This window comes from Peromyscus californicus, unplaced genomic scaffold (genome assembly GCF_007827085.1).
Source record: "Peromyscus californicus insignis strain IS unplaced genomic scaffold, ASM782708v3 Scaffold_15__1_contigs__length_86483966, whole genome shotgun sequence".
NCBI classification, from domain to species: Eukaryota; Metazoa; Chordata; class Mammalia; order Rodentia; family Cricetidae; genus Peromyscus; species Peromyscus californicus.
In genome coordinates, this window is record NW_026294447.1 from 52,446,498 (window position 1) to 52,472,464 (window position 25,967).

At 46.4% G+C, this 25,967-nt stretch overlaps 1 protein-coding gene and 1 long non-coding RNA gene across 4 annotated transcripts; one reads left to right on the top strand and one right to left on the bottom strand.

Annotated features, from left to right (window-relative positions):
* Positions 1–257: 257 nt before the first annotated feature.
* On the bottom strand, positions 258–19,719 carry Ddx24 (DEAD-box helicase 24). 3 transcript variants are annotated; one of them, XM_052738855.1, is made up of 10 exons: positions 19,595–19,698; positions 18,351–18,446; positions 17,524–18,261; positions 11,799–12,326; positions 10,903–11,056; positions 10,084–10,599; positions 8,961–9,036; positions 3,327–3,515; positions 2,060–2,189; positions 258–790 (listed from the first exon to the last, which is right to left on the bottom strand). In XM_052738855.1, exons 3-10 carry the CDS (start codon positions 18,254–18,256, stop codon positions 522–524), a joined length of 2,595 nt encoding a protein of 864 aa, XP_052594815.1. In that variant the 5' UTR covers positions 18,257–18,261; positions 18,351–18,446; positions 19,595–19,698; the 3' UTR covers positions 258–521. The 3 variants fall into 3 exon arrangements, with proteins under 3 accessions (XP_052594815.1, XP_052594814.1, XP_052594816.1); XM_052738854.1 differs by having other exon boundaries at positions 18,351–18,560; positions 19,595–19,697; XM_052738856.1 differs by lacking the exon at positions 18,351–18,446 and having other exon boundaries at positions 19,595–19,719.
* Positions 19,720–23,922: 4,203 nt separating this feature from the next.
* LOC128110511 (uncharacterized) lies at positions 23,923–24,816 on the top strand. The gene is made up of 2 exons (XR_008218233.1): positions 23,923–24,138; positions 24,601–24,816. It is a non-coding gene; the product is annotated as an uncharacterized LOC128110511 (long non-coding RNA).
* The last annotated feature ends 1,151 nt before the right edge of the window (positions 24,817–25,967 follow it).

A 25,967-nucleotide genomic window follows, 5' to 3' on the forward strand; every position in this document is an offset into this window, starting at 1 on the left:
TCTCTTGACCGTACAGATTTGCGGCTGATAGACACCCTTGTGAGCTTAGGTAAGACAGCAGACAGTAGTATCGCACAGAAAAGGAGCTGGTATTATACTGCTGTGGAGAAGGACAGGGACGGATGCTGGCCTGGCAGTATTGTGATATAGTGACTCGTGGCCAGAAGCCTATGACACCATTTCCCTATGAAGGAAACAGTACTATCTTGGCCCAAGGAAATCTCAGTTAATGATAAAACACTGCAACACCCTCAAGCTGACTCTCTGGCTCCCACTTGATTTTAATTTGGAAACCAAGGTGTACATAAGAAGCCCGTACACACTGGCTACAGAGACACAGCTGCTGGCTAGTACACGTACTCCACAACACACGTGTGCATGAGGTCGTTCCTGCTAACGATGAAGAGTGGCAGGTTTCCCCGGGGGAGGGTGGAGTGAAGCGCAAGGACAGGGAGGCTTCCACAGACAACTGGAGAGTGGACGTCACTGAGCAGTCACTACATTGGCCAAGGGGAGGGCAGTTAGCTTGTTGTGCTTGGACTTGGCTGGGGCGGTGCCCGATGCTCTTTTGGCTTCTTCCTCCTCCTCTTCTGTCTGGAGAGGCAGCTCAGTGCAGACTCGCCATGCCGGGCGGTCACCACAGACTGAGGCAGCCTGCCAGACTGTGTGGGGTACCTGGTCTTCAGGTTCTCCTGGAAGAGTGGCTGGGAGAGCAGATGGCGTAGCTCCTGCTTCAGGATCTTCACCTGCTTCTGTCGCCGACGCTCTTCTTGCTGGTCAGCTTTTCCTCCTTGAGACACACAAATATAAGATCATGTTTATGCAGAAACACTTGCTCGAGACTAGGATAAGCTGTGGCGCTTGACAGTTCAGAACCATAAAGGCTAACTTCTGTTTAGGAGGGATGTGATGGACCACCGTCCTGCACTGTCCAGGGACCAGTAAAGACACAAAGTCCTCAACTGACGGATAAGGGAACTCAGGCTTAGCAGAGTCACATAACAGTGCAGAGCAAACTGCCAGAGATCGGAACTCACATCTGGCTCAAGTCTGCTGTCCTACCACTGCAGCTGCCAGCTCAAGTGCGGCGACCACAAACTCCTCAGGAGACCGTGAACACTTCTCCACAGCCCGATTCTTCAGTACCTCCCCAACCACTGCTGTGACTGCACACAGAGGTAGACACAGCCCAAGTCCCAAGCCTGACCTCAGAAAGGAAAGCCAGGGACTCACACCTCTATTGAGAGCTACAAGGGGGAGGGCACTGTTGGCAAACTCCTGGCTCCCACACTGAGCAGCAGTCTGCCTCTGAACCTGACGGTTGGGTACTGAGAAGTGAACACCTCAGCTGAGCCGAGCTGCTGGTGGGGAAGAAGGAGCGCCCCGGATGCAGTTCTCAGCTCCCCTATGCAAGGCCATGCAGCCTGACCCCTTCCTTGGCTTCTGGCCCACAGAGGAGGCCTTAGGCAATGCCTGGTGGTAGAGCTGTTCTGATGTACAACTTCCTTCTCTCTATGAGCCTTTACCCCTGCATGTAAAAGAACAACAGTTCCCACTCGATTCATGCCAAGAAACTGGCAAGTGAAGGGAGACATGGAGGGGCTTTGCTGATGAAGGAAGGTGAGGCACTAACTACAACGATAAGTAACGACTTGACAGTGTCAGAGACCTCCTGTTTTTAGGGCACAGCTGTACCCAATTTAGCCTTCTTTACTCAACCTTAAGCTGGAGGTAGGAAGTTTATTACCTGTCTCATAGATGAAGAAAGAGGTATAGCAGAAAGCCTAACCACACAGGAAGAGAACAGGCTGCATTAAGAAGGAAGTTTTGTTTGTGTCTGCTCCTGGTTGTGGACTCTATGGGCTATCCATAGGAAGAGTCAGACACGTAAGAAAGGCTCAGGGCACTTGACCCACACGGAATGAGCAAGCATGAGATAAGAGAAGAGCACCTTGATGCTTCTGATGGATCACAGAAGGGAGGATGCTTCCAACCAGGTAGAAGTGAAAGGGAAACCCAGCTGGACACAGCCTCCCATCCCCACCCGTCCCGGGCACACCTTTGTACATGTCTTCTTCTAGCTCAATCTCGAGGGCTGCTGCTGCCTGCTCCATCCATGAGTTGTGCAGACAAGCCTGGAAGTTCCGGTATTCAGCCTTTTCAATCTGCCGGGCTAAACGGATCCGCTCCTGAGGGGACAGGAGCACAAAATACTCATCTGATAGAGGGCCCAGGCCTCTCAGCAAGCGAAGCTTCACTGAAGCCATTTTGAAACTGCTCTGTGATCAGTAACCAGTGAGATACAACTCAGATCCTACTGAAACTCTTGCCCAGGCTCCTGATAACAGCCCAAGTCATCATTACACACACAATCACAAATGCCTGCTTGTACCTCCTTAGAGGACTGTCCCAGGCTGCCAACTTATAGGTGGCCAGAGTGAACTTGTCTCCCCAGGTATCACACTTGGTCTCCTCAACTCTTCTCCTGGGTTGGGGGTCAGAATGCAGTGACATAACACCCCCTTCCCCCTGACATAGGAGAGAATGTGCAGGGGGAATAAGAAACCATGAAAACAGGTTGGCTCCCAGGCTCCTTAATAGGAATTCTCTGTGTTCCCACCTCCCACCAGCCTCATCATAAATCCTCACACAGCTAACATTCCTTTCATTCCAGAGTGGCCACAGGCCCTTGAACTGCCCCTTGTTTCCACTCCCTCAATGCCTGCAACTCTATCCCCTCTTCACCCTTCCTCACCTCTGCAGAAAGATGAAAGCTCTTCTCCCCACATCATAACCACATGCCTTCAGCCTCAATGCTCCATGTGACCTCACTGTGCTGCGTGCTTGGCTTATACACACACTGGTGAGCTTCTAGGGAAAACTACCCCATGTTAATCGCTGATAATACTGTGGCCCAGTACACACCTTCACAGTGAACGCTCCTGAGTTAATGTAAACCTAGAAAGCAAGCCCTGCTGTCTCTGCTCCAGGGGCATACCAAAGCTTCAGCATTTCCCTTCATGTTCACAGCTCTGACAGATGTCTATATGGCTGTGCTCACTGCACTGTCTAGCTGAGTGGAAGAAGCTGGAGACTCCAGGACCACATATCAAAGTGGACGAGGGAGAAAAGACACTTCTTCGGTCATTATCCTTCTCTGCTTTTCTCCCAGGTCTGGCACGTCCAGCCTTTTTACAAAAGCCACCATTCAGCCATGGGCAGAACCACTTCTTAGTTCTCTAGGGTAAGGCTTCTGCTCTGAGGAAGGTGCTCTGTGAGGCGGCAGTACCATTTTTTACTGTGTGAGGGGAGTTTAACTTCTTTACCTTGACCACATCCATGTACTTTGACTGCACCGGGAACAGTGGGATGTCCTCGTCTTTCTTGAGAGTTTTGTAAATCTTCTTGAAGTTGATCACATCTTCAGGCCCAATCAGCATCAAGCTGAGGCCTTCACTGGTGGCACGAGCAGTCCGACCACTTCGGTGGATATAGATCTCTGAGGTGCGGGGCACCTGCCAAAGCAACACCTAGGATCAGCACACAGACACTGCCCGGCACTGCTCTTTCCCTCAGGGCCATATCCCAAACTGGCTCTGCTCTCTGCAGGACAGAAACCTCTCTAGCACTGTGAACTAACTTAGCCCTACTTCAGAGACATGGACAATCCACTGCAGGCTCTGCCCGCCCTCCCACGGCCTCCACACTGGTTCAGCTCTTCACAATCAATCTGGATGTCTTTCGTCCTCTCCACTCCCACTTCCCTTGTGATCAATACCAATCAGTCTACTTTAGTCTCAGTTTTGAAATTTCACAGCTCGGCATGGGTGACTGATGATGGAACATTTATAACCAACAGTTACTGAGTGACTGCTTGAGGCCAACTGTGGGGGACACGCCCCCACTCCCCCCCCCCCCCCCCAGGGTACTCTTGAGGAGTGAGAGCTAAGAGATTTAGATAGAAATATAGAGGGGAGAGAGAGAAAGACAGAAACACAGGATAGCCTCGGGAAAGCCTGGATCCTTATCCACTGGCCCCTTCTGTCTCTTCTAAAGGGCTTTTCATAAGAATGCCAAGGGGTGGAGCAAAAGACCCCCACCCAGCACAGCCAAGTGCAGACCTTCCAAACACCTGGTAACCATGCATGTGGGCAATCCATCCCCTTATGCAGCCCTGCTGCATAAAGCAAGCTCAGATCTCACTAGGAAACCTCTGTGGGCTCTCACAGCCAACCAACCAAAAAACACTTGGTATGTGGTGGTTTGAAGGAGATGTTTCCTACTTGGTAGGTACTTGATACCTGAGTACTTGGTCCCCAGTTGGTAACCCTGTTTTTTTGAGGCTTAGGAATTATTACCTTGCTGGGGAAGTGTGTCACTCGTGGCAGCTTTGAGGCTTCAAAAGCCATGTGCCATTCCCAGTGTACTCTCTCTGCTTCATATTTGCAGTTGAGCTCTCAGCTACTGCTCCACCCACCTCCCATCTGTCAGCTCTACTCCCTCATTTGGACTCTTATCACTCTGGAACCACGAGCCAAATAAACTCTTCCTTCTGTAAATTGCCTTGGCCATACTATTTTATCACAGCAAGAGAAATGTAATGAAGGCCAGGCACATGCCTTTGCCTTTAATCCCAGCACTTGGGAGGAAGAGGCAGGTGGATCTCTGTGAGTTCAAGGCCAGCCTGGTCTACAAACAGAGTTCTAAGACAGCCAGAGCTATCATACAGAGAAACCCTGTCTGAAAAAAACAAAACAAAACAACAACAAAAAGAAGAAAGAAAGAAAGAAAGTGAATTGAAGGTAGAATTACCCTAGTCATATGAAATACTTCATACTTCATCATTATCCACATATTATAAACCAGGAAACTAAATACAGAGAGGTCCACCCACTTCCCCTAGGTTACCCAACGAAATGTGTGTGGGAGCCAGGATTCAAAGGCCATGCTAAGCCCACCAACAGCATGGCATGGATACTGGCAGCCCTGCCTCTCTGACTCCTGTGGCGACCACCACTAATGAAATGAGTGACTCAGTGTCCACTATAAACCGTTTACCGTGATTCTGGAAATGAAGCTTGCCACTCTTCATCTTACAGAATGAAGAGCCAGCTCCTGCCATGATACTCGAGGTCTTCAGGCACCTGCTGCTAACTTCCTCTGCTGGCCTCGCAACTATTCACCTACTCATATCCCAACAAAGTCCTCTTCTCACTCCAGGCTGAGTCAGTTCTACATTAGTTCTTCTCAATTTGATACAAGTTAGAGTCATGTGGAAAGAGTGAACCTCAACTGAGGAAATGCTGCCATCACATCAATTGTTCACTGGACAAGTCTGTGGGGCATTTTCTTGATTAATGATTGATGTGGACAGGTGCTCTTGGGTTGTCTAAACAAGCAATCTGAGCAAGCCAGGAGAAACAAGGCAGCCAGCAGCACTCCTTCATGGCCTCAGCTTCAGTTCCTGCCTCCAGGTTCCTGCCCTGACTTCCCATCATGATGGACTGTAAGCTGTAAAGTAAAACAAACCCTCTCCTCCCTAAGTTGCTTTTGGTCACAGGGTTTATCACAGCAGCAGAACCCTAAGACATACCCCAAACACACCTCCCTACAGTCCTTATCTCCCAACCTCTCCATCCTGGAAGGCAGCATCTTCTAGAAAGCACTCAGCACCCTCTCAAACTATATTACATGTGGTAATTTTCTGTCTGTGTTACAGTGGTGGTCATATCTCACTTCTCTACAGGATGCAGTACTTCTTAGGGACTAGGACTATACTCTATACTATGTGGTTCTGGTATCTTCTACAACCGACCCAGAACCTCTGTTCCAGAGATGTGCTAATCTGAAATTGGTATTCCTAAAATATCTTTCAAAGCAAAAGAATTAAAGATGAAAAATAATAAAAAAACTGCTGTGGAACAATCTTTTTGTACACTGTGAATAAGTATTACTCTTACTGGTTAATAAAGAGCTGACTGACCAATAGTTGGGCAGAAAGAGGTTAAGCGGGACTTGCACAAAGAGAGCACAGGGAAGGAGGGCAGAGTCGCCAGGAGACTTGGAGAGAAGCAAGATGAACATGCCGTGCTGAAAAAGGCACCGCCATGTGGTAGAGCGTACATAAGAAATATGGGTGGCCGGGTGGTGGTGGTGCACACCTTTAATCCCAGCACTCGGGAGGCAGACGCAAGCAGATCTCTGTGAGTTCGAGGCCAGCCTGGTCTACAGAGCAAGATCCAGGACAGGCACTAACACTACACAGAGAAACCCTGTCTTGAAAAACCAAAAAAAAAAAAAAAAAGAAAAGAAAAATGGGAGAACTGAAGTTGTAAGAGCTGGTTAGTAAAAAGCCTGAGCTATCAGCTGAGCACTTATAATTAAGTCTGTGTGGTTATTGGAGAGCCAGAGGCCCTGACGAGAAACTCCGCCTACAAAAAACATCCTAATAGATGCCAGGCTTTCCACACTTACACTGGGCAGGTGCTTCACTATCCACTCAGCTATAACAACCCTAAGGGGCAGATGTGGTCGCTGCTTCCAGCTTATAGAAAATGGCACTGAAATGAATGGTGCCCAAGTACCTGCCCGAAGCTGCCAGCCCTAAAGCATCAGAGTGGTGTTCAATTCCTGGCCGAAGGATCTGGAGCCCATGCTCCCAGCTACAACTATCTGCTGCTGTTTGCTATCACAATAACTACTGTCACTGCTACTATTGGTCCTGAACAGGTAGGTAATCAGTGTTTCCAATTTAGTGACCCAAGCTCTTTACATATGTGCCTTACTAACCCAGAGACATACTACCCTGCCATTCACAAAAAGGGAAATCCAAGGGATAGAGACTAAATAATTTGTTGAAGGTCACACAGCTGGGATTTAGCCAAGAGAGGTCTTAACTACACCACTGTTGTACTGCACACCAGAATAGCCATTTAACTTATTGCTGTAAGGGCCCTATATAAAATCCCCAAACCACCCAGGCTATTGCTAAGGCTAATTGTTGCTCTCCTCAAACTGACAGTAAGACCCTATTGTTGAAGACAACACCTACATAACTCACTGAACATGGAAAAGTTGAGCTGGTGCCTCCCTAGAATCTTCACCCCTATAGACTAGTGTTTATATGAACTAGTGTTCCTGGTACTGGAAGGTACTCTGCATGTTACCAGAAAAGAAAGGTAAACACCAACCCAGATACAAACCCTTCAATCTACAATGGTGACCCGACTATATAATGTGCTGGTACAATAGTGGCACCAATCAATACCTGATCGGAATTAGGGCTCACCCCATGAGATGAAACCCATGCCTGACACTGCTTGGGCGGACAAGAATCTGATATTAGATAGGTCACAGACTGAGAGGAATACCACTGTTCTGTTAAGGGAATGTACAAATAAAAATTCTTCTATCTTCATAGACCAGTGTCTTGTTCAGCCATCATCAGAGAAGCTTCCTCTTGCAGTAGATGGGAACAAATACAGAGACTCACAAATGGACAATGTGCAGAGTCTTAGTCTTAAATGGGATGTCTCCAGTAAATCCCTCCCCTCAGGGCTCAGGGAACTTCGAGGAAGAGGAAAGGTAGAAAGATTGTAGGGCCAGTAGGGATGGAAGACACCAAGGAAAAGAGGCCCTCTAGACACAACAGGACTCACATATACAGGAACTCAGAGAATGAAGCAGCTTCGTAGGGCCTATACAGGTCTAAGCCAGATGGTGTCCCAGTGCTGAGAGGAGTGGACACAAGCCCCCATCCATAACCCAGAAGCTATCTCAAATTGACAACCACAGGCAAAGGGAAAATTAGTTTTCTCCAACACAGTCTCATTGGTTATGCAAATCACACTTAATGGCAGGCCCCGTGCCCAGAAGTAGGTGACCAACACAAAATGAGCTCAATGGTATTTTTGGAGGGGTTTGGTCTCATAACACTTTGCCTGGGCGTCATTTTTTTTCTTTACAGGTCTTTTGTTTATTATTATGGTTTGTGATTTTGTGTTTTTATGAGATTTGTGTATGTGATAATGTGTGTCTCTGCATCTGCATGTGTTTCCTGTGTTTTATCTTTGGCTCCCTTTTTCTGTTTGTTATTGTCCTATTCTGTTTTTTTGTTTGTTTGTTTGTTTTGTGGCCTATTTTATAATGAGAGAGAGAAAGAAAAGGTACTGATGTGGGTAGGTGAGAAAATGGGGAGGATCTGGGATGACTTAGATGAGGGGAACCATGATTAGAATATATTACATGAAAAAAAAAACAAATATACTGTATTAAAAAATCTATTTTCAATAAAAATTAAATTATAAAAACAAAAACACGCTGCTGTTGTCTGTGTCCACCAAAGTTCACGCTGACGCTTACTTCTTCAGTATAACAAGTGCAGCAGTGTTGGAAGGGGCCTAGTGGGAGGTGTTTGTGGATGGGATGGAAAGAGGAATGGAGTGAGTTCTTGCTCTCCAGGGCCTGGATTGGTTACCCTGAGATGTTACCCAAGGCTGTCTCCCCCATGTTTACCACTGCACTCACCACCTGCATCCCCGTCCACCTCAAGGCTCCCACCAGAAGCAGAGCAGAGCAGACATTAGTGGTATGCCCTCGAACTTTCCAGGCCCCAGAATCAATAGGCACACCCTCTTTACAAATGACCATCTTAGGTATTCTGTTATAGAGAACAGAAAGCTGACTAAGACATATGCTCAACCATTCCATTGGAGGGTAAGGTGGTGGGAGGGGCTAACACTTGAATCTGTAGATATAAGTAGCCTGAAGAGAAAGGCTATTTGATAGGATGTTCACTGTTTCAAAAGCAGTAACAGTGGGCACTAGATGCTAATGGGAACACAGTGCAGGAAGCCTGAGGAGTAATACCTCTCCCCTCTGCTCCAACCTTTGCTTTAATACTTCCCCCATTCACTGTAGGGAGCAGGAAGTGGGCAGGGCTTTAATGCTAAGAGCCATACCTGGTAATGGATGACATGCTGGACTTTAGGAATATCCAGACCCCGAGCTGCCACATCTGTTGCCAAGAGAACACAGCTGTGATGGAAACAAAGCACAACCATAATTATAAATAACAATTATTAATCGGCTCAGCATATACTAAGCATTCCACACTACAGCCCTACAAGTTAATACTATTACCTCCCTTCTACAATTAAGCTGAGGCTGAGAAATTCACTTTCCATAGTGTGAATATGCCTATTCTGTTGTGGAATCAGGACTCAAAACCTGAGTCTTACCATCTCAGCACATGCTGCATTCTGTCAGTGAATGAAATGAAGCCACAGACACTCTGGGTCAGTGTCTTTCTCTCCTAATACCTTCTCACTTACTCTCTTCCATTCTGATAGGTTACCCCACTCTTCCCTAGACAGACAACCTATACCCACTCCCTGCATCAGAGTTGGTTCACAGGCACATGGACAAACATGAGGAGGTGTGGCGTGGGCTCTGGAGTCTGACAGGTCCATCTGAGACCCAGCCCTGTCACTTCCACACTGTGAAACCTTGGGCAAGCTGGTGAACCTTTTTAGACAGCACTCTGTCACCTAGACTGAGAAGAACCAAGGTAATAGGCAGTAGTAGGTGATTACCCAAGGTCACACTGGGCAGCATTCCCAACACTTCCCCTTTACATCACCAGTCATTCTCTTCTTCTACGATCCCATCAGCACCTATTACCCTGCGGAGGAGACAACGGAGCACAGAGACCCTGACTAACTTGACCAGCGAGGAAGTGAAGGGTTCAGGATTTGCTCTCAGATACAATGGTTATAGTCTGTGCTCTCAATCACAATCTCAAGGATGTCAGAAGTAACCGGATGCCCAGGACTTCATCTGTTGTCTAACGAGTTACCAGAAGTCTCCAAGAACATTAATAGCAAACAAACAATGAATGCATGACATTGCCAAATACAGAAATAAAATTAAGGAAAAGAGGGAAGAAGAAGAAAAAAAAGAGAGCTAGCCTGTCTTCTGCTGCTAAAGCACCTGTGACAGAGGGCGGGGTCCCTAGTTCCCTGGCCCCCTCGGTACAGTGGCTCATGGCTCAAAGCCAGGCCTCTGGAGACAGGCTTCACTTACTCTTCCAGACGGGCAAACTGCTCCAGGTTTCTGAGCCTCTGTTTCTGGTGCATGCAGGCATGCAGAGTCAGTGGCATGATGTCCAGGACCTTGAGGAGTCCAGAGAGGCGTTTGATGCAAGAGATACTGTTGGCAAACACCAAGCTGCGGCCTGGGTACTGCATAAGGAAATAGTAGAGATACAAGTCTTTCTCATCTGTCTCACAGTGGATCTTGGTCTCTGTCAGCGTTTCCACTGTACCCTCATTCCTTGTGAGGTCAATGACCTTTGGCTTGCCCCGCAGGCCAATCTTCTGCATGAGAAGGTCAAGTTTGGCGGTTTTATCTATTTTCTTCACGTGCTTCTTATGAAGGATTCGAGCAGGAGCTTGGTGTACCAGGGTCAGTGTGGCAGAAAAAACAAGAGTTTGTCGATTGGGGTTGTACTGGGAGTCATTTAGCAGCTCTAGAAGCTGGGAGAGCTCAGCAAAATGGCCTTTCTCAACCATCCGATCAGCTTCATCTATCACCAGGCACCTGCAGATCAAAACAGGCCCACATCACTGGTTAGTCCAACTGCAGGGAAGAAACACCTCTACAGAATACCCTGCTCCCACCCCAACCACAGACTGTCATTCACACACATACAGGCACCCTACCATCACCACTAGGGCATCAACCAACTTCTCTCAGGCATGCTTAGTTTTCAAGGATAGGGGCTGGATGGCCACAGTGTTCTGTGGTAGTGAGAAAGCACCGCACACACCATCCTGTACACACCACACACCTCAGGCTCATTTCCAAAAGCGTAAGAGAGAAGGGAGAGGGGCCGCCTCTCACCTGAGCTGCCGAAGGTTGCTCAAATGAGGATGTTTTTCTTTAACTAGCTCCCAGAGCCGACCAGGGGTGGCAATCACAATCTCTGGATGGCGATTCAGCATCCTCTGCTGTTTCTGCATGGACATTCCACCAACTAAAATTGCTGTTTTAATCCCTATGGGACAGAAAACATACAGACACTGTTTTTCCATCTGGCTGTTCATCCTCTGGATTATTACATGGTCACCGGCCCAGCTTTCTACACCAAGGGAGTGCTGAAAAAGTTGGCCTGGCCTGACTGCTCGAGGGCTTACCAAGTAGCCTGTAGTTTGTGTCTGGACCCTGTCTACTTTGCTATTCCCTTCTATTCTCTCCTTTCTAACCACAAGAGAATGGCTGGATTTGAACCCAGTCACACTCACCTCCACAGCTCTGACCACGAGCAGTGGTCACTACAGTGCTGGGAAGGATATTTATGTGACATGCCCTAAGGAGCCCTTCCCATGCCCTTCCATTAGTGACCCTGAGCTCTTCTGGGAGAGGACTGCTTCTAGACCAAGGGATAGGAGTGAACACACAGGAAAACACAGCTGAGGTGCTCAGCACTGAGTTAGAGCTTAGCTGTGGATTTTGTTAGGATAAACACCATACTGTGGAAACCTTTCCCAAAAGGTACAGAATTAAGCTTTTACCTCAAGGCAATCAGGATATTTGTTATTAAAAGGTTAGGTTATTCACAAACATTTTAGATATCTGGTCCCCTTGAGGGAATTGAACAAATGGCAATCGATTTCTAAAGGACTTAATTCTCCAGCAAACGAGAAAGCTCCCCTAGAGGACAGGAGCCACAGCCTCACTGTTGTCAGGGGCATTTAGAAACTGGCTTAGAAACATGTATTAGGTGCGATTAATCTCACCTGTAAACCTGGCCACAGCATCAATGTGCTGTCTGACCTGGACAGCCAGCTCTCGAGTGGGAGTCAGGACCAGTCCCAGCAGAGGGCGCCTTGGGTGTACTTTATAGACAGCAAATTGGTCACATAGGCCCTGTTTTAACTTCTCAGCCTGCTCTTCATCAAGCTTCTCTTCTCTGTCTTCAGTCTGCTTGACGATAAGCTTTTCCTCAACCAAGGAAGAAGGTCCTTCACCAGCATCATCACCATCACAGGAGAGCAGTGCCTGGGCTGAAGCAGAGGCACTGGTTTTGGCTTTGGCCTTAGCCTCAGCTTCACCAGGCTGTGCTTCTTTCTCAGTTCTGGCCTCATCGGGTAACACTCCAGACTCAGTTCCATCCTTGCGAGGAGATCCAAAATTGGAAGCAGCTCCTGTCCTGGTCTCCCTCGGTGGTACTCCAGCGCTATTTGGGATGGGGGGAGCCCGCATCTTATGCCACTGCAGCACTGCGTGAATCATCGGGATGGCAAAAGCAAGAGTTTTCCCGCTTCCTTAGAAGTAAAGCAAAAACAACAGGAATCGTGATGCAGCACGTCACTGTTTGGAGTTCCTGCCTTTGCAGAGAAACAAGGGAACCTGAAAGAGCCAAGTGTCAGCCTGACCAAGCCAAAGCACCACCATTCCACACAGGTTCCTGCAGCGCATGGCAGCTGGGTGTGTGTGATAAAACAAGGAAAGGTACGGTATGCTAGCACTAGACCTGAAGTCACCAGTAACAGAGAACAAACACCCCAGTGGTGGTACCATAAAAGAAAGAAGGGTGGCCGGGCGGTGGTGGCGCACGCCTTTAATCCCAGCACTCGGGAGGCAGAGCCAGGTGGATCTCTGTGAGTTCGAGGCCAGCCTGGGCTACCAAGTGAGTTCCAGGAAAAGGCGCAAAGCTACACAGAGAAACCCTGTCTCGAAAAACCAAAAAAAAAAAAAAAAAAAAAAAAAAAAAAAAAAAAGAAAGAAGGGTGAGTCTGTCTTACTGCGGGGAAATCTGTGCATCACTTCAACCGTCTTCAGTGAAGGAATTAAGTAAATGGTTCTTTTCAGAACTCTTAACAAGTTTGTCTCTGGGCCTGTGTGTTTTAAAACTGACCTCTGAAGGCATTTGGAGCCCACATCACCCAAGAGGTCAAAACAAACAGGACACTACAACCTGAAAATTTGAAGTACAGCTTTTCTCCTTAATTATCATTTTACTTTTTGCATTTCAGTTACTCATGGTCAATTATCATCCAAAAATTATTAAACTGGTAAGTCCATAAATTTCAAGCTGTTTATCATTCCAAGCAGTAGGGGAACTCTCACAGTGTCTGGCTCCATCTACACAAGACATGAGTCTTCCTTAGCCTGTCCGGTGTCTTCACACCATATATATTCCCCACTGTTAGTCACTCAGAGATCTCAGTTATCAGACTGTGAGCTCCTGCTTCTGTTCAGCTTCTGTTCAGGTGGTTCCTACTTTACTCACTGTCCTAGCACCTGAGAGGCACTCTCACAGAGCAGCTCCGATATGCTAAAGAGAAGCTGTAAGGTGTTTTTCTTTGATTGAAAACTGGAAAGTCTCAACTTGAGGAAAAAAAATATTATGAATTGGTTACTAAGATCTACAATAAGAATGAATATTCTTTTCCATGAAACTGTGAAGAAATTAATGTTAGCTTTGCTGTTATATTTCAATCTGCAGAAAGTATGAGCACAGTGCATAAATGCTCAAGATATAAAAGGCATTCATAATCTCTATGAATGTGCAGGGGAAAAAAAGTACAGAGTTCAGCATCATCTCATCTGTGTTTGGGGATCTACTAGGGGACCTGAAAGATATCCTTCCTGGATACTGAAGTGGACAAAGAAGAATGTCCCAGGAAACATCAATCATGGTCTCTGAAAGAAAAAAAGAGTCCTAATCCAAACCTGCAAAGAACTTTCATGGGCTGGTGAGATGGTTAAATGGATAAAGACACTTGCCACTATGCCTGAGGATCTGAGGTTGATCTCAAGACCCGTAAGTTCTCCTCTGACCTCTATACATAGGCCTCGGATTGTACAAACCTATACATGAATGCACACACATACATAAATAAATGTTTAAAAAAAAACTTTCATGAATAGTTTTCAAAGGAAATGACCAGTTCTAAGTAAAAAATAACCACACCAAAGAAGCCAAACATTAGAAGCAAAAGCTTAAAAAAAAAAAAAAATTAAGAAAAACCACAGACTTTCATCAAAGACAAAGAGAGCCGAAATATATCATAGCAGCATCTGTATTTGACAGTCTGAGAAAAATAAAACTGACAATTCAGAACTACCCAGAAAAAAACCAAACAAACAAAAACAAAAACTTTAAAACAAATACAAACCAAAGGCTGCTTCAGTCTTACAAAAGCTGAACTGATTCACAGGCAGATCTGCTATAAAGAATGCTAACTGAAGTCTTCCATGCAGAAGAAAGGATGATGGCCCATGAAAATCTCCATCTACACAGGGAATGAAGTGCACCAGAAATTACAGAAACAGAAAGAACTGTTGTGGTGGTATTGTGTTCCCCGAAATATTGTGCATACTAATAAACTTATCTGGGGTCAGAGAATGGAACAGCCACAATATTAAACACAGAGGATAGGCAGTGGTAGCACATGCCTTTAATCCTAACATTCCAGAGCAGAAATCCCTCTGGATTTCTGTGAGTTCAAGGCCACACTGGAAACAGCCAGGCATGGTGACACACGCCTTTAATCCCAAGAAGTGAGCCTTTAATCCCAGGGAGTGATGGCAGAAAACAGAAAGACATATAAGGCGTGAAGACCAGAAACTAGAAGCATTTGGCTGGTTAAGTTTTCAGACTTTTGAGCAGCAGTTCAGCTAAGATTCATTCTGGATGAGGACTCAGAGGTTTCCAGTCTGAGGAAACAGGATCAGCTGAGGAACTGGCGAGGTGAGGTAGCTGTGGCTTGTTCTGCTTCTCTGATCATCCAGCATTCACCCTAATACCTGGCCCAGGTTTGATTTTATTAATAAGACTCTTTAAGATTCATGCTACAAACTGTTTCTTTTCAAATCTCTTTAAAATATAACTATTTCGAGGCCAGCCTGGGCTACAGAGTGAGTTCCAGGAAAGGTGCAAAGCTACACAGAGAAACCCTGTCTCAAAAAAAAACCCAAAATAAAATAAAATATAACTGTTTACAGCAGAACAGTTAAAGCACTGTTCTGATGTCCACCATAGACAGAGATAAAAATACACAACAAAAAGTACAAAGGAGGGAGAGGTGGACAGAAGCCCGTGAGAGGCTCTGGTATCACACACTAGGCACTGTATCTATCACTTGAAGGAACACTACGACAAATGTATGTGTACAACCCATAACAGACTGTGAGCCCTAAAGGAAACACTCAGACACAACAAAGGCCTGTGGCTAGTAAACGAGAGGAGACAGTACAATAATCAATGTGTATTTGGTCTCATTCCCAGCTCTGGGCACAGAACTTCTGAAGATAGGAGCATCTTTTATTATAATATTTAATCTCCATCTTCCATTCCTTGTAAATTAACGAGATGACTGTGAGCTAGAGACTAATTGTCTCTAGAAAACTTCAGGATTGAGTTGGTGGCCGCAGGGCAGGAACTTTCACACACATCCCTCCTGACCACTAGAGAGGGGGACCGAAGACGACTTCAATCTCCAATGACCAAGACTTATGCCTACATAATGGGAGGAAGCTCCATAAGAAACTACAAATGATGGGCTCTGAAGAGCTTTCCAGGATGGTGAACTCATAAAAGGTGGTGTGCCCAGATGGACACATGGAAGCCCTCTGTCCTCTTACTGCCTTCAACATTTTGCCTTATGGATCTCTTCAATCGAGCTGTTCCCGAGGTTCACCCTTTAAGCTAGTAAACATGTCTCCCCTAATTCTGGGGGCGATTTAGAAAAGTGATAAACTGAGGAGCTATCACTTGATCCTTAATTTGGACAAATACAACAGGAGTAAGAGCCCAGTGAGGAAACAGTCTTATGAGACTGGACCTGAGCTTGCTGCGGTAGGACCCTAACCCCAGGCAGTCAGAACTGAACTGCGGAATAGGACATATGACTGGAGTTGAGGTGGAGAAGCGGTTGGTTTGGTAAAACCTCACAGCGCCTGTTGTATCAGAAGTGCTTTGTGGACACAAACATCTTGTCTGTTGTTTTGTTTTGGGATGAGGGTCCATGCAGCCCTGGCTGGCTTGGAACTTGCTCTGTAGACCAGGCTGACCTCAAACTCACAGACCCTTCTGCTTCTTAAAGGTATGTACCATCAGAGTTTTACAGAGTTTGTTTTCAAAAACATCCAAACACAAGTTGAGTACCCGAACCCAAAAATTTGAATTCCCAAATACTAAAAAGTTTTAAACATTCTGAGTTGCCAACATGACCTACAGGCTATATGTTTAAGGAGTATATGAAGTGTAAGTGAATTTCATACATAGACTTGGATCCTATCCCTAAGATATTCCACTATGTAGAAGCAAATATTAATTTTAAAAATCCAAATTTAAAACACTGTCTTAAATATTTCAAATAAATATTTAATCTGTAATATCACCAAAAAATTTTAAAAATCTCAAGTAAGGTAACAATAAAGAACATCTGGACAACTAGGAAAAGTCAAAACAACAGATTTAAACTCAACTGTTTTCCATAACCACATTAAGTATAAATGGCCTGAATAACTCAGTTAAAAAAACCAAAAATTATGCATTACTCGCATATTAAATAAAAAAGTTTGTCCGAAGTATATCTACAAAAAAGTATGAAAAAGGACAGACCATACTAACATCAGAATGAACAGCATATGAAAGCAGATGTTAGAACAAAGAACTCCTGTAGGACACAGATGGGTATTTCATAATGGAAAGGAGCCAGCTCACTTAGAGAATTAACAAGAATGTTTTAATATATAAAATACTTATGGACCTGATAAGGGACTGTCAGCTACATGGAACAAAAAACTGGATAGAATGTTAAGTGGAAACAAACAAACAAAAAAACTCTTCACGTTTTAAAATTAAAATCTGTACTTAAAAATAAAAACCTGCCTAGAAGGGAAAGAGCAAGCCCAGATGAATTCTAACAATATTTATGATTGAAAAAAACATCAATTATCTAAAACTATTTCAGATAATTGACAAGAAAACATTTCACAAGTTATTGAGGCCAGTGTTAGTGTCAACTCTAACACCAGACAAGAACATGATATAAACAGCACCTTGTGATCAAGTTCACTGTTTCTCTGGAATGTTTAGTTTTCATTTCTGAAAATCAATATAATTTACTGTTATCAACGGACTAAAAACCAAAACCCATATACCTAAATACATACCTAAATACATACAAGAACATTTGTAAAAAAAAGCTAACATCCATTCTTGGTTTTAAAAAACTCCTCAGCAGAACTGGAAGAGAATACTCTCAACCTGACTGCAAGGCATTAAGTAGTGCTGTCATTTCCATCTCACCCGCTCTACAGAGATAAAGGGTACCAAAGTCAGGCAGGACAGATGTCAGCCCAGAGCTAGATGCTTTCTCAACACAGTCATTCAACATGGTTTTTGTGGTCATGTTCTCTACATTCCCTCCCTCCAGTTTTCCAGCCTATGAGCAACCAAAGCCTAGATCCAAAAGTTCTCCTGCCTGGGACAGACAGAACAGCCCTTACCTGTCTCAGCAGCTCCAAGGATGTCCAGTTTGTCACGGATGGCAGGGGCCAACGTCAGAGCTTGGATCGGGGTGGGTGCAGAGAAGCCTAGAAAGCTGAGTGCTCGGAGAACGGCCTTGGGCACAAACAGGTCCCTCCAGGCTGACACATCTGCCTTTTGGTCATGCACTTCAGGCATCCATGTCTTTGCTTTTTTGGGCACTTTAGGGGCAGTGCTATGGGAAGGGTCTAACTTTTTTTTCCCTTTGTTTTTCTTCTTTTTGGGAACAGCCCGTGCCAAGCTTTCCGATGCTGCTTCTCCTACCTTTCGATCAGAACAAACAGTGACATATTCCTGAGTCTCTGGCTCGGAATCTTGGACTTCATCCTGGGCAGTACTTCCTTCAGCAGCCACTACTGCACCTTCACGTTTCTTCAATTTGAGCTTTTTCTTTGGGGAGCTAGACTCTCCTTCCTCTTTCTCCTCCTCCTCCTCCTCTTCTTCTGAAACAGCTTTGGCCTTTCTCTTCTTGGGCTCCTCATTTGAGAAGAGACCAGAGGGGTTCTTGGCAGGGGAGACTAAACGGTAATCCGTCAGTTCCTCAAAGCACACCAAGTCATCCATCTGTCCATCTGCAAACAGGTTCGGATCGATCTTCACCTGCTTCCATTTCCCCACAACTTTGATGCCCTTTGTCTGAAATGTGCCACGGCTCAGCGGCTTTGGCCTTGACTTTGTCTCCTTTAACTTCATGGTTGCTGAAAAGAAATGTTCTTTCAGGTTAGCGACCGTGAAGCACAGCTTTTATGGCAACACACACTTTCCAATGAACCTAAAACATACTTACCCTGGGAACAACTGAGGACCGGAAGATGGTTTAACACACACAGAGAAGATGCTCCCAGCCGGAAAGTGAAACACACCCACAGAATAGGTAGTTCAGCTTGGAGCAGACGGAATACAGGCAATGCAGTAAAGATACACGAGCTCCAACACTTAATTTGCATGCAATCTTCAACAATACTACCTACTCTTCTCAGAATTTAGTGCTTTAATCCTTTAAAAAGAGAGGGGAATGATAATATCTACCTTTACGCTGTATACAAACAATTGAGATTATCAACAGAGGTGACAGAATGATGCCTGACCTACACAAGCCATTTTTAAGATGGATTAAGAATCTGGGATGTTTTTTCATCTCTGTGTTTAGGGGATAGAGTGTGCTTTATTACGAGTGCACTAAGCTCTCTTCCCTATTAGAACAAGGCAAATGCCATTTCCATCCCATGCAGCTTTCCAATTACATTTTAAGTAATCTACAGCTAGTTAGAGATGTAGCTCAGAGTGTTTGCCTAGCATGAATGAAGTCCTGGGTTCCACCCCCAGCACTGCATAAAAACCATGCATAGTGAGTACCCAGCCTTCCGGAATCGGAGATAAGAAGATCAGGAATTCAAGGCCAGCCTTGGCTACATACGACTCTGTCTTTAAAGGGAGTAAGGGGTTATGCATGACTCATTTGAGTTGAAGTGGCTCCACAATGACTCTCATTAAATAAGAAAGAACAGATGTGGAAGGCATAAAATAAAACTCAATTCATATCTGGGCCCTACACTTGCTACCTCTATCTTTCGTGAACATCTCTGTGGCTCAGTTTCTTCATCTACAATTTAGAGATAATGAGATGTTTATCCCACTAAGTCATCAAATGAATACGACATGGTGACGTATGTCAAAACCCGCTTAGCATGGCGCCTGTGTAAAGAAGCACGCTGACTCGCAGCAAGGCTCACCCAGCGGCCCCAGGCACCGACTACACCACGACCACCGCACTTCGGTCCCACCTTGACAAGCGGAAGGGAATGTCACTAAAAGGGCCCGCCTGCAAGAGTCCCTCGGGCACTACGATCGCACGAGCTCTTCAAGGGGGGTTGCTGGGCCCTGATGCGTGGTTACTGGCCCTCAGGCGTGAGTCACCCGAGAACCAGGGCGGTGGGGCCACCCGGGAACCACTATGCTGCGGGGACCCCGGGAGCGCGTCCGCAGAGGCCCACGGAATCGCTCCGCACCTCACTCACCAAGAGTACTCACCGACAGAGCTCCCTCACACACCGGGCCGCCTGCGCCACCCTGACCCGGAACTGCAGCAGCGGCTGGAACTGCAGTTCCGGGGCGGGACTTCACGCACGCGTGCGCGCGGCCAAAGGAAGTGCCGCCTCCATGCGGAAGCAGCTGTCTGATTGGCACTGTCTCAGGACTTGGGCGGGAGCGAAAAGGGCTGGGGACTGTGGTACCCACCTTGGCCCTGAGTCTCTTCCAGTTCATCACTTAGGCGGCATCTTGGAGCGCCTTCTCGGACGCTAGGGGGCGCAAGTGTCCGCATAATCTTGATCTAGTTTGGGTGCAGCAGCCGCCGCACGTTATTGAGTACCTACTAAATACCTGGAGACTTGCAGCATTTTCTTACCTGATTTACAACACAACTAAGCCTGTACTGGAAGTGCTGTGTTCTCCAGTTCAGCAGTGCCTCCCTACTACACATGGCTGGTCAACAGAGCTGCCAGTCTCAAACGCAGGTTTTAGACCACGGTAAAATAGACTTCAACATTAAATATAAATAACAAGCTTCCATAGAAAATATTAGGATACATAGGAAGAAGAAAACAGAATAGGAGCCGGGTGTGGTGGCTCACGCCTTTAATCCTAGCACTCAGGAGGCAGAGGCAGGTGGATCTCCGAGTTCAAGGCCAGCCTGGGCTACAGACCAGAGTTCCTGGATAGCCAGAATTACTCAGAGAAACTCTGTCTCAAAAAACCAATCAAGAAAGAAAGAGAAAAGGGGAGGGAGAGAGAAAAAGAGAGGGAGAGAGGAAGAGAGAGAGAGAGAGAGAGAGAGAGAGAGAGAGAGAGAGAGAGAGAGAGAGAGAGAGAGAGAGAATAAAGAAAAGAAATGTAGGGAAATGTAGGGAATGGTATCAGCTTAGGACACCCCAGAGGGACAAAGAGCAAGAAATAAGAGACAAGACAGGCACAGAAAAAGGGAAAGAAAATGTGGAGGCGGTGGGGGATTTGTCTGGGGGAGAGGAGGGCTACCTCTGGATAGAGAGGAGACAGACTTGGCCGAGGGGCAAATGGCAGTTTATAAAGGGGAAACCTCATTTAAGGATGAAGTTACATGTTTAATTTTAATTGGGCATGTAAATTAGTGAGCCAAAGGGGGCTTTTGATTGCTGGACTTCAACACTTCGATAGCTGGACCTTGATGATCAGCCTCAGGAGAAAGAAGTGGCCAAATGCGGGAACAGACCTTGGTGGCTAGCCTTAGAAATGTAATCCAACTGTTTTCAGCAAGGCAGAGGGAATGAGGGAGAAGGGCAAGGGCTGCTAGAGCCATGTTTGCCAGGCCCAGGCTGGCTAGAGTCCTTTCAACAAAAATAAAGAAAACAGAGCAGGAAACTGTCTCTCTCTCTGCGACAGCAAAAACTAACATGGAACTGCTGACTGCTTTGTGAACATGCCTGGCCTTTCCTGTTTTTCTAAAAAGTGCATGTCTTCTCTTTCTTAGAAGTGACCATCACCAATATCCACTTAGACAGCACATTCTGTATGTTAAAGATATAGCTGACTTGACCAGAAACATGCATATCTCAGCTTCCGTAAAGTTTGCTTAAGTCTGGGACAATCTCCTTGGGGTAGAGGTGAAAAGAACACCCTAAGGTTATGACAATGTCTAACCCTCTACAAACCGCTGGTCATTTCTGTTCTGGTCTGCGCCTTTGTAAGCAATAGCTAGAGGCCACAGCTGCACACTACTGAAGTTTTCCCTTTATCTCTGAGTGCTGAGAGTGTCTCACTGGGGAAGGCTGAAGTTCTCAGCCTCAACAATAATGCAGAGAAACCAGTTCCTACAGTTTATGTTATGACGTTTTCCAAAGGCTATTGACACCATAAAAGACAGCATCCTGAAAGCCTGTCCTCCAGCTCATCTTTAACCAACAGATTGTATAGTATTAGGTCTCATACCCAAGACAAATGGCTGTCGTGCCTACTTAGCATATCAAAGCAGACTTGGCAGCCAGGCTCTCCCAGGATCTTTCAGTCCCTACCCATTACAGGGTATGGCTAGCATACCTCGCCCTCTACCATGAATTCTCCAGCCCAGGAGCTGGACTGCCCTTCCCCCAGAGGCTCTTCCCTGCATAATCCAGACATTTGGTTTACTCACCCCTTTTGTATCTTTGATCTCCGGGCTGCTGCACCTGGTTCCCCTCCCCCTCTCCCCATAGGGCCCGGCTCAGCCTGGTCATGACCACTCTGGATTCTCCCAGATATCCATACCTCTGACTACACTCTCACCATAAAAGTGTGTATGGATATCCTCCTCCACCATACCTAGGAGCAGTCATGTCCTTTCCTTGTTATGTCTTTTTTTTTTCACTCACCCACCACTTTAATATTTTGTATTAGAAAAACACATTTGAAGCAAGGCATGGAGGTGCATGTCTTTAACCCAGCACTAGAAAGAAGAAGGTGGGTAGATTTCTGAGTTCGAAGCCAGCCTAGTTTGGAGAACAAGTTCCTGGACAGCCAGTGCTACACAGAGAAACCCAATCTCAAAACAAAACAAAACAAAACAGAACACATTTGTGTTCCATCTTATAAAATATGTATGTTTTGCTACTAGCTTGACATGTACACACTGTTAGTGGCTTATTTGTCTTATGTTAACCTCTCCAAGTCCCTATGCCCTTTGAGGAGCACAAAGTTGACACCACAAGACACTAGTGAACTTTGCATTTCAAAGTCTGAGCCCAAACATCCATGGAATGGGGCAAGAATATGAGGGATAATAAGGAGAGAGGTACAAACATTGGACATCACAAGTCTCAGACTGTGGCTGGCCATCTGCTCAGAGGGGCAAAATTGGTCTCCAAAATAACGGCCTCAGTGACATCACCCCTGACCTTCACACACTGCTTCCTACCTCCCCATCCCTGTAAAGTACTCTGACTGCTGTGGGTTGGAGATAAGATGTAATGTGTAAGGCTTCATTTATCATGGTATCTCTTTCCTTGTTCTTCCTCTCTGTTCTTGATCCAGCTGGGATCTCCAGCTCCCCTCAGCTCTCTTTCCCCGACCCTTGCCCTTCTTTACCCCTACTCACGTCCAGTTTGCTCATGTAGATCTCATCCATTTCTCTGTCGTTGGGCGATCCCTGTGTCTTTCTTAGGGTCCTCTTTACTAGCTAGCCTCCCTGGAGTTGTGAGTAGCAGTCTAGTCATCCTTTGTGTTACATCTAGTATCCATCTATGAGTGAGTTCATACCATGTTTGTCTTTCTGAGTCTGGGTTCCCTCACTCAGGATGATTTTTTCTAAATCCATTTGCCTGCAAACCTCATGATATCATTGTTTTTTTCTGCTGAGTAGTACTCCATTGTGTATATGTACCACATTTTATTTATCCATTCTTCAATTGAAAGGGCATCTAGGTTGTTTCCAGGTTCTGGCTATTACAAAGCAGAGATGTGTGTGTGTGTGTGTGTGTGTGTGTGTGTGTGTGTGTGTGTGTGTGTGTGTTGTGTGTTATGTGTGTTAAACAACAGTCAGGTTTGAAACCAGTCTAACGGACATTTACTCAGAGGTAAGTAGATGAGTGGAGGGGGGTTCCTTCTTCCCCTACTGCTTTCAAAATGCCACAACCACCAGGACACTGACTCTTTGCAGGGGCAGAGCCATGTCCCTATTAGTTCAAAAGCAACAATCTCTCCTCTCCTCAGATTTAAGTCAATTCCTAAGGTTACCAGCTACCAAGACATGTCACCAAGATGGGTTAGTAGCCCTCAGCCCTGGCGTGGGCTGGGAACTGGACTCCCTGACACAAACCTGCCAAGAACTCACTGATTTCAACCAGTTCTACCCTTTTCTACTTACCCCATCTCTCCCTTGTAGAAGCTGTCACTGCTGCCAGAGGAGGAGTTAAGTTTCTCACACCCGCTGTGAGGCTGTGGGGGCTTCATGCTTTCCGGTGGGCTGCACCCCAGCTCCTGCCTTCTGCTGGATTCTGGAGCTGCCTGGGTGAAGAACAGGGAGCAGAGCTGTGCTCACTCATTCCGGTAGTGGGCTTAAGGTTTCCAACTAGTCTCTCCTCTGGGCCGTATATATGATCAACAGCAAGCAGAGAATTTATTGAAGGAGGGGGTTATGGGAAGAAACTGCTAAAACTGCAGTAGTTAATTAACCCGTCACAACCTTGAGGCCCAGTGAAGGATGGTGACTTCTCCAGTGTCACAGAGCTTGGTAAGCGGTAAGACCTTCCACTGACCTTTTTGCTTCACCTGGCTCTTTGCCCTATCCTTTACCTTGTGACCTATTTCCATGCTGTTTAGAATAGATAGACCCCTCCCAAACAGTCAAAGAATTCTTGAGTGAATCTTTCCCCTGAGCCCACACCACCCAGCTCCTCTCCCCACAGTTGTGGCTGTGACGGCTGCACCCGTAGCCCTGGGTGCCATGGGCTTCACTGGGACAGGAACAGCAGCAGCATCCATAGCAGCCAAGATGATGTCAGCAGCAGCAATCGCCAATGGGGGTGGAGTTGCAGCAGGAAGCCTGGTAGCCACACTACAGTCAGTGGGTAAGTGTCAGTCCAGGCAAGATGTCTGGAGACCCAGCCAAAGAAGGCATCTCCCTTCCTCTCCCTACAGTCCAAACTTTTATATGACCTATGTCTTCTAGTTCTGTCCCTAATATCTGGTTCATTGTGAGTGAGGTTGGGGATTGGTGCAGGGATGAGGGGCACTGGATGGCAGAAGCAGGAAGGAGCCCTGGTCCAAGATGCATGCTACCTGGGCTCTGAATCTTCCCTACCTGGGTGTCCTTCTCCAGTGTGTCCCCTCTGTACTGCAATGTAGAGAGGGTGTTCCTCTCTGGAGAGCTCTCCCTCCTATATCTCAGCTTACCCAAATCTGTCTTCTCCTTCTGGTCCGACACTTTGAATATCACTGTCCAAAACAGAACCCTAGAGTCCAGACAAAAGGGCGGTGGGCCATCTCTAAGCCTTAGGAGACTGACTAGCAATGTATTGTCTCCTTCCCAGGGGTTGTTGGACTCTCTACATCAACCAACATCATCCTGGGCACAGTTGGGGCAGCCGTTGGAGGCTTGCTTTGAACTTAGGAGACAACACCTCTACCAGCTGAACCCAAAGCCTTTAAGGAATATCCAGGAGACAGTGTACCCCAAGATGAGCCTCCAAATCTCCCATTGAAGCCACTGAAAGATGAAAAATAAAGGTTATATGCTGGTGTGCCGATCTTTGCTTGTGGTGGCTTTTTGAAGGGAGTTGTGGACTGGGAATTTTGAGTCTTCCGTTTCCCCAACCAGACTCAAGCTGGAGATCAAAGGGAGGTGACAGGTTATCCAACACACAGTCAGTAGTTAGAAGGCTTTACATGGTCCCTGCCCTAGTGGAGCTGGTCTGTGTGGCATGGGGGCTTTTTGAGTCCTTGTGGACCTCAGTTGTTCCTTATTAAAGGTTGGGTTGACAGAGATTCCTGTCCTGAGCAAACATGAGAGGTAGCCAAGAACATTGACCCCAGAGCTCTTGGTCCTTCCTCATCAATGGTTCTGGATGTCCAGGGCTGTGAGCAGCACATTCCTAACCCATGGTACTGCTGAAAGGCTGACATGAACCACCAGGAAATGCACTGGGCTTAGCTAATGCACTGGTACCTGGGAAAGAGATAGCATCAAAATAGTCAGCACCATACAGCATCCATAAAATTGAAAGGGAGGCTGAAAGTCTTGCCTTATGTCCTGGGACCCTGACCACACCCTCACCCAAGGCTGGTATTCATCGCCCATGTGATTGGTGCATAATGCAGTGCTGGACAGAATCCCCACTGACACACAAAGGGCCTTGAGGCAGGAGGATTCTGGCATTTATGAAACAATTATGACACAGGACACTGTTCACTGCGGTGACAGGTACCAGGCACATTTGCAGAACACAGAGGCAGGATTCTGATCTCATGAAAAGATCTGGAAAACTGAGACATGGATAGGCCTGCAGAAGTCTATCCGGGGAGCACACAGAGGGAGATAGGGTTGTGTGAGGGCACCCAGAGGGAGATAGGTTGGTCTGATGACTTTGGTCTGCATCAGTCACTTCTTGGCAATCAAGGAGAGCCTCTGTTATTGTCAGGCAGCAGGCTGGCTGGATTAATGGCTGATATCTTACAGAAACAGGTATGGCGCTGGTCCAGGAGAAGTGACTGATAATGCATCATTCCAGCATTGGATACCCACCTCTCTGGGGTCCCCCCTCAAGAAGGCCTCAACAGAGTATGTGATGTTAGGAATAGGTCCTGGCCAAAGTCTGTGTGTCAGCTTCATGATTAGCATAGCTGTAATGGCCAACCAACAGAAATAGGATCAAGTCTGTTGGACAGAGAGGCCAAAGGC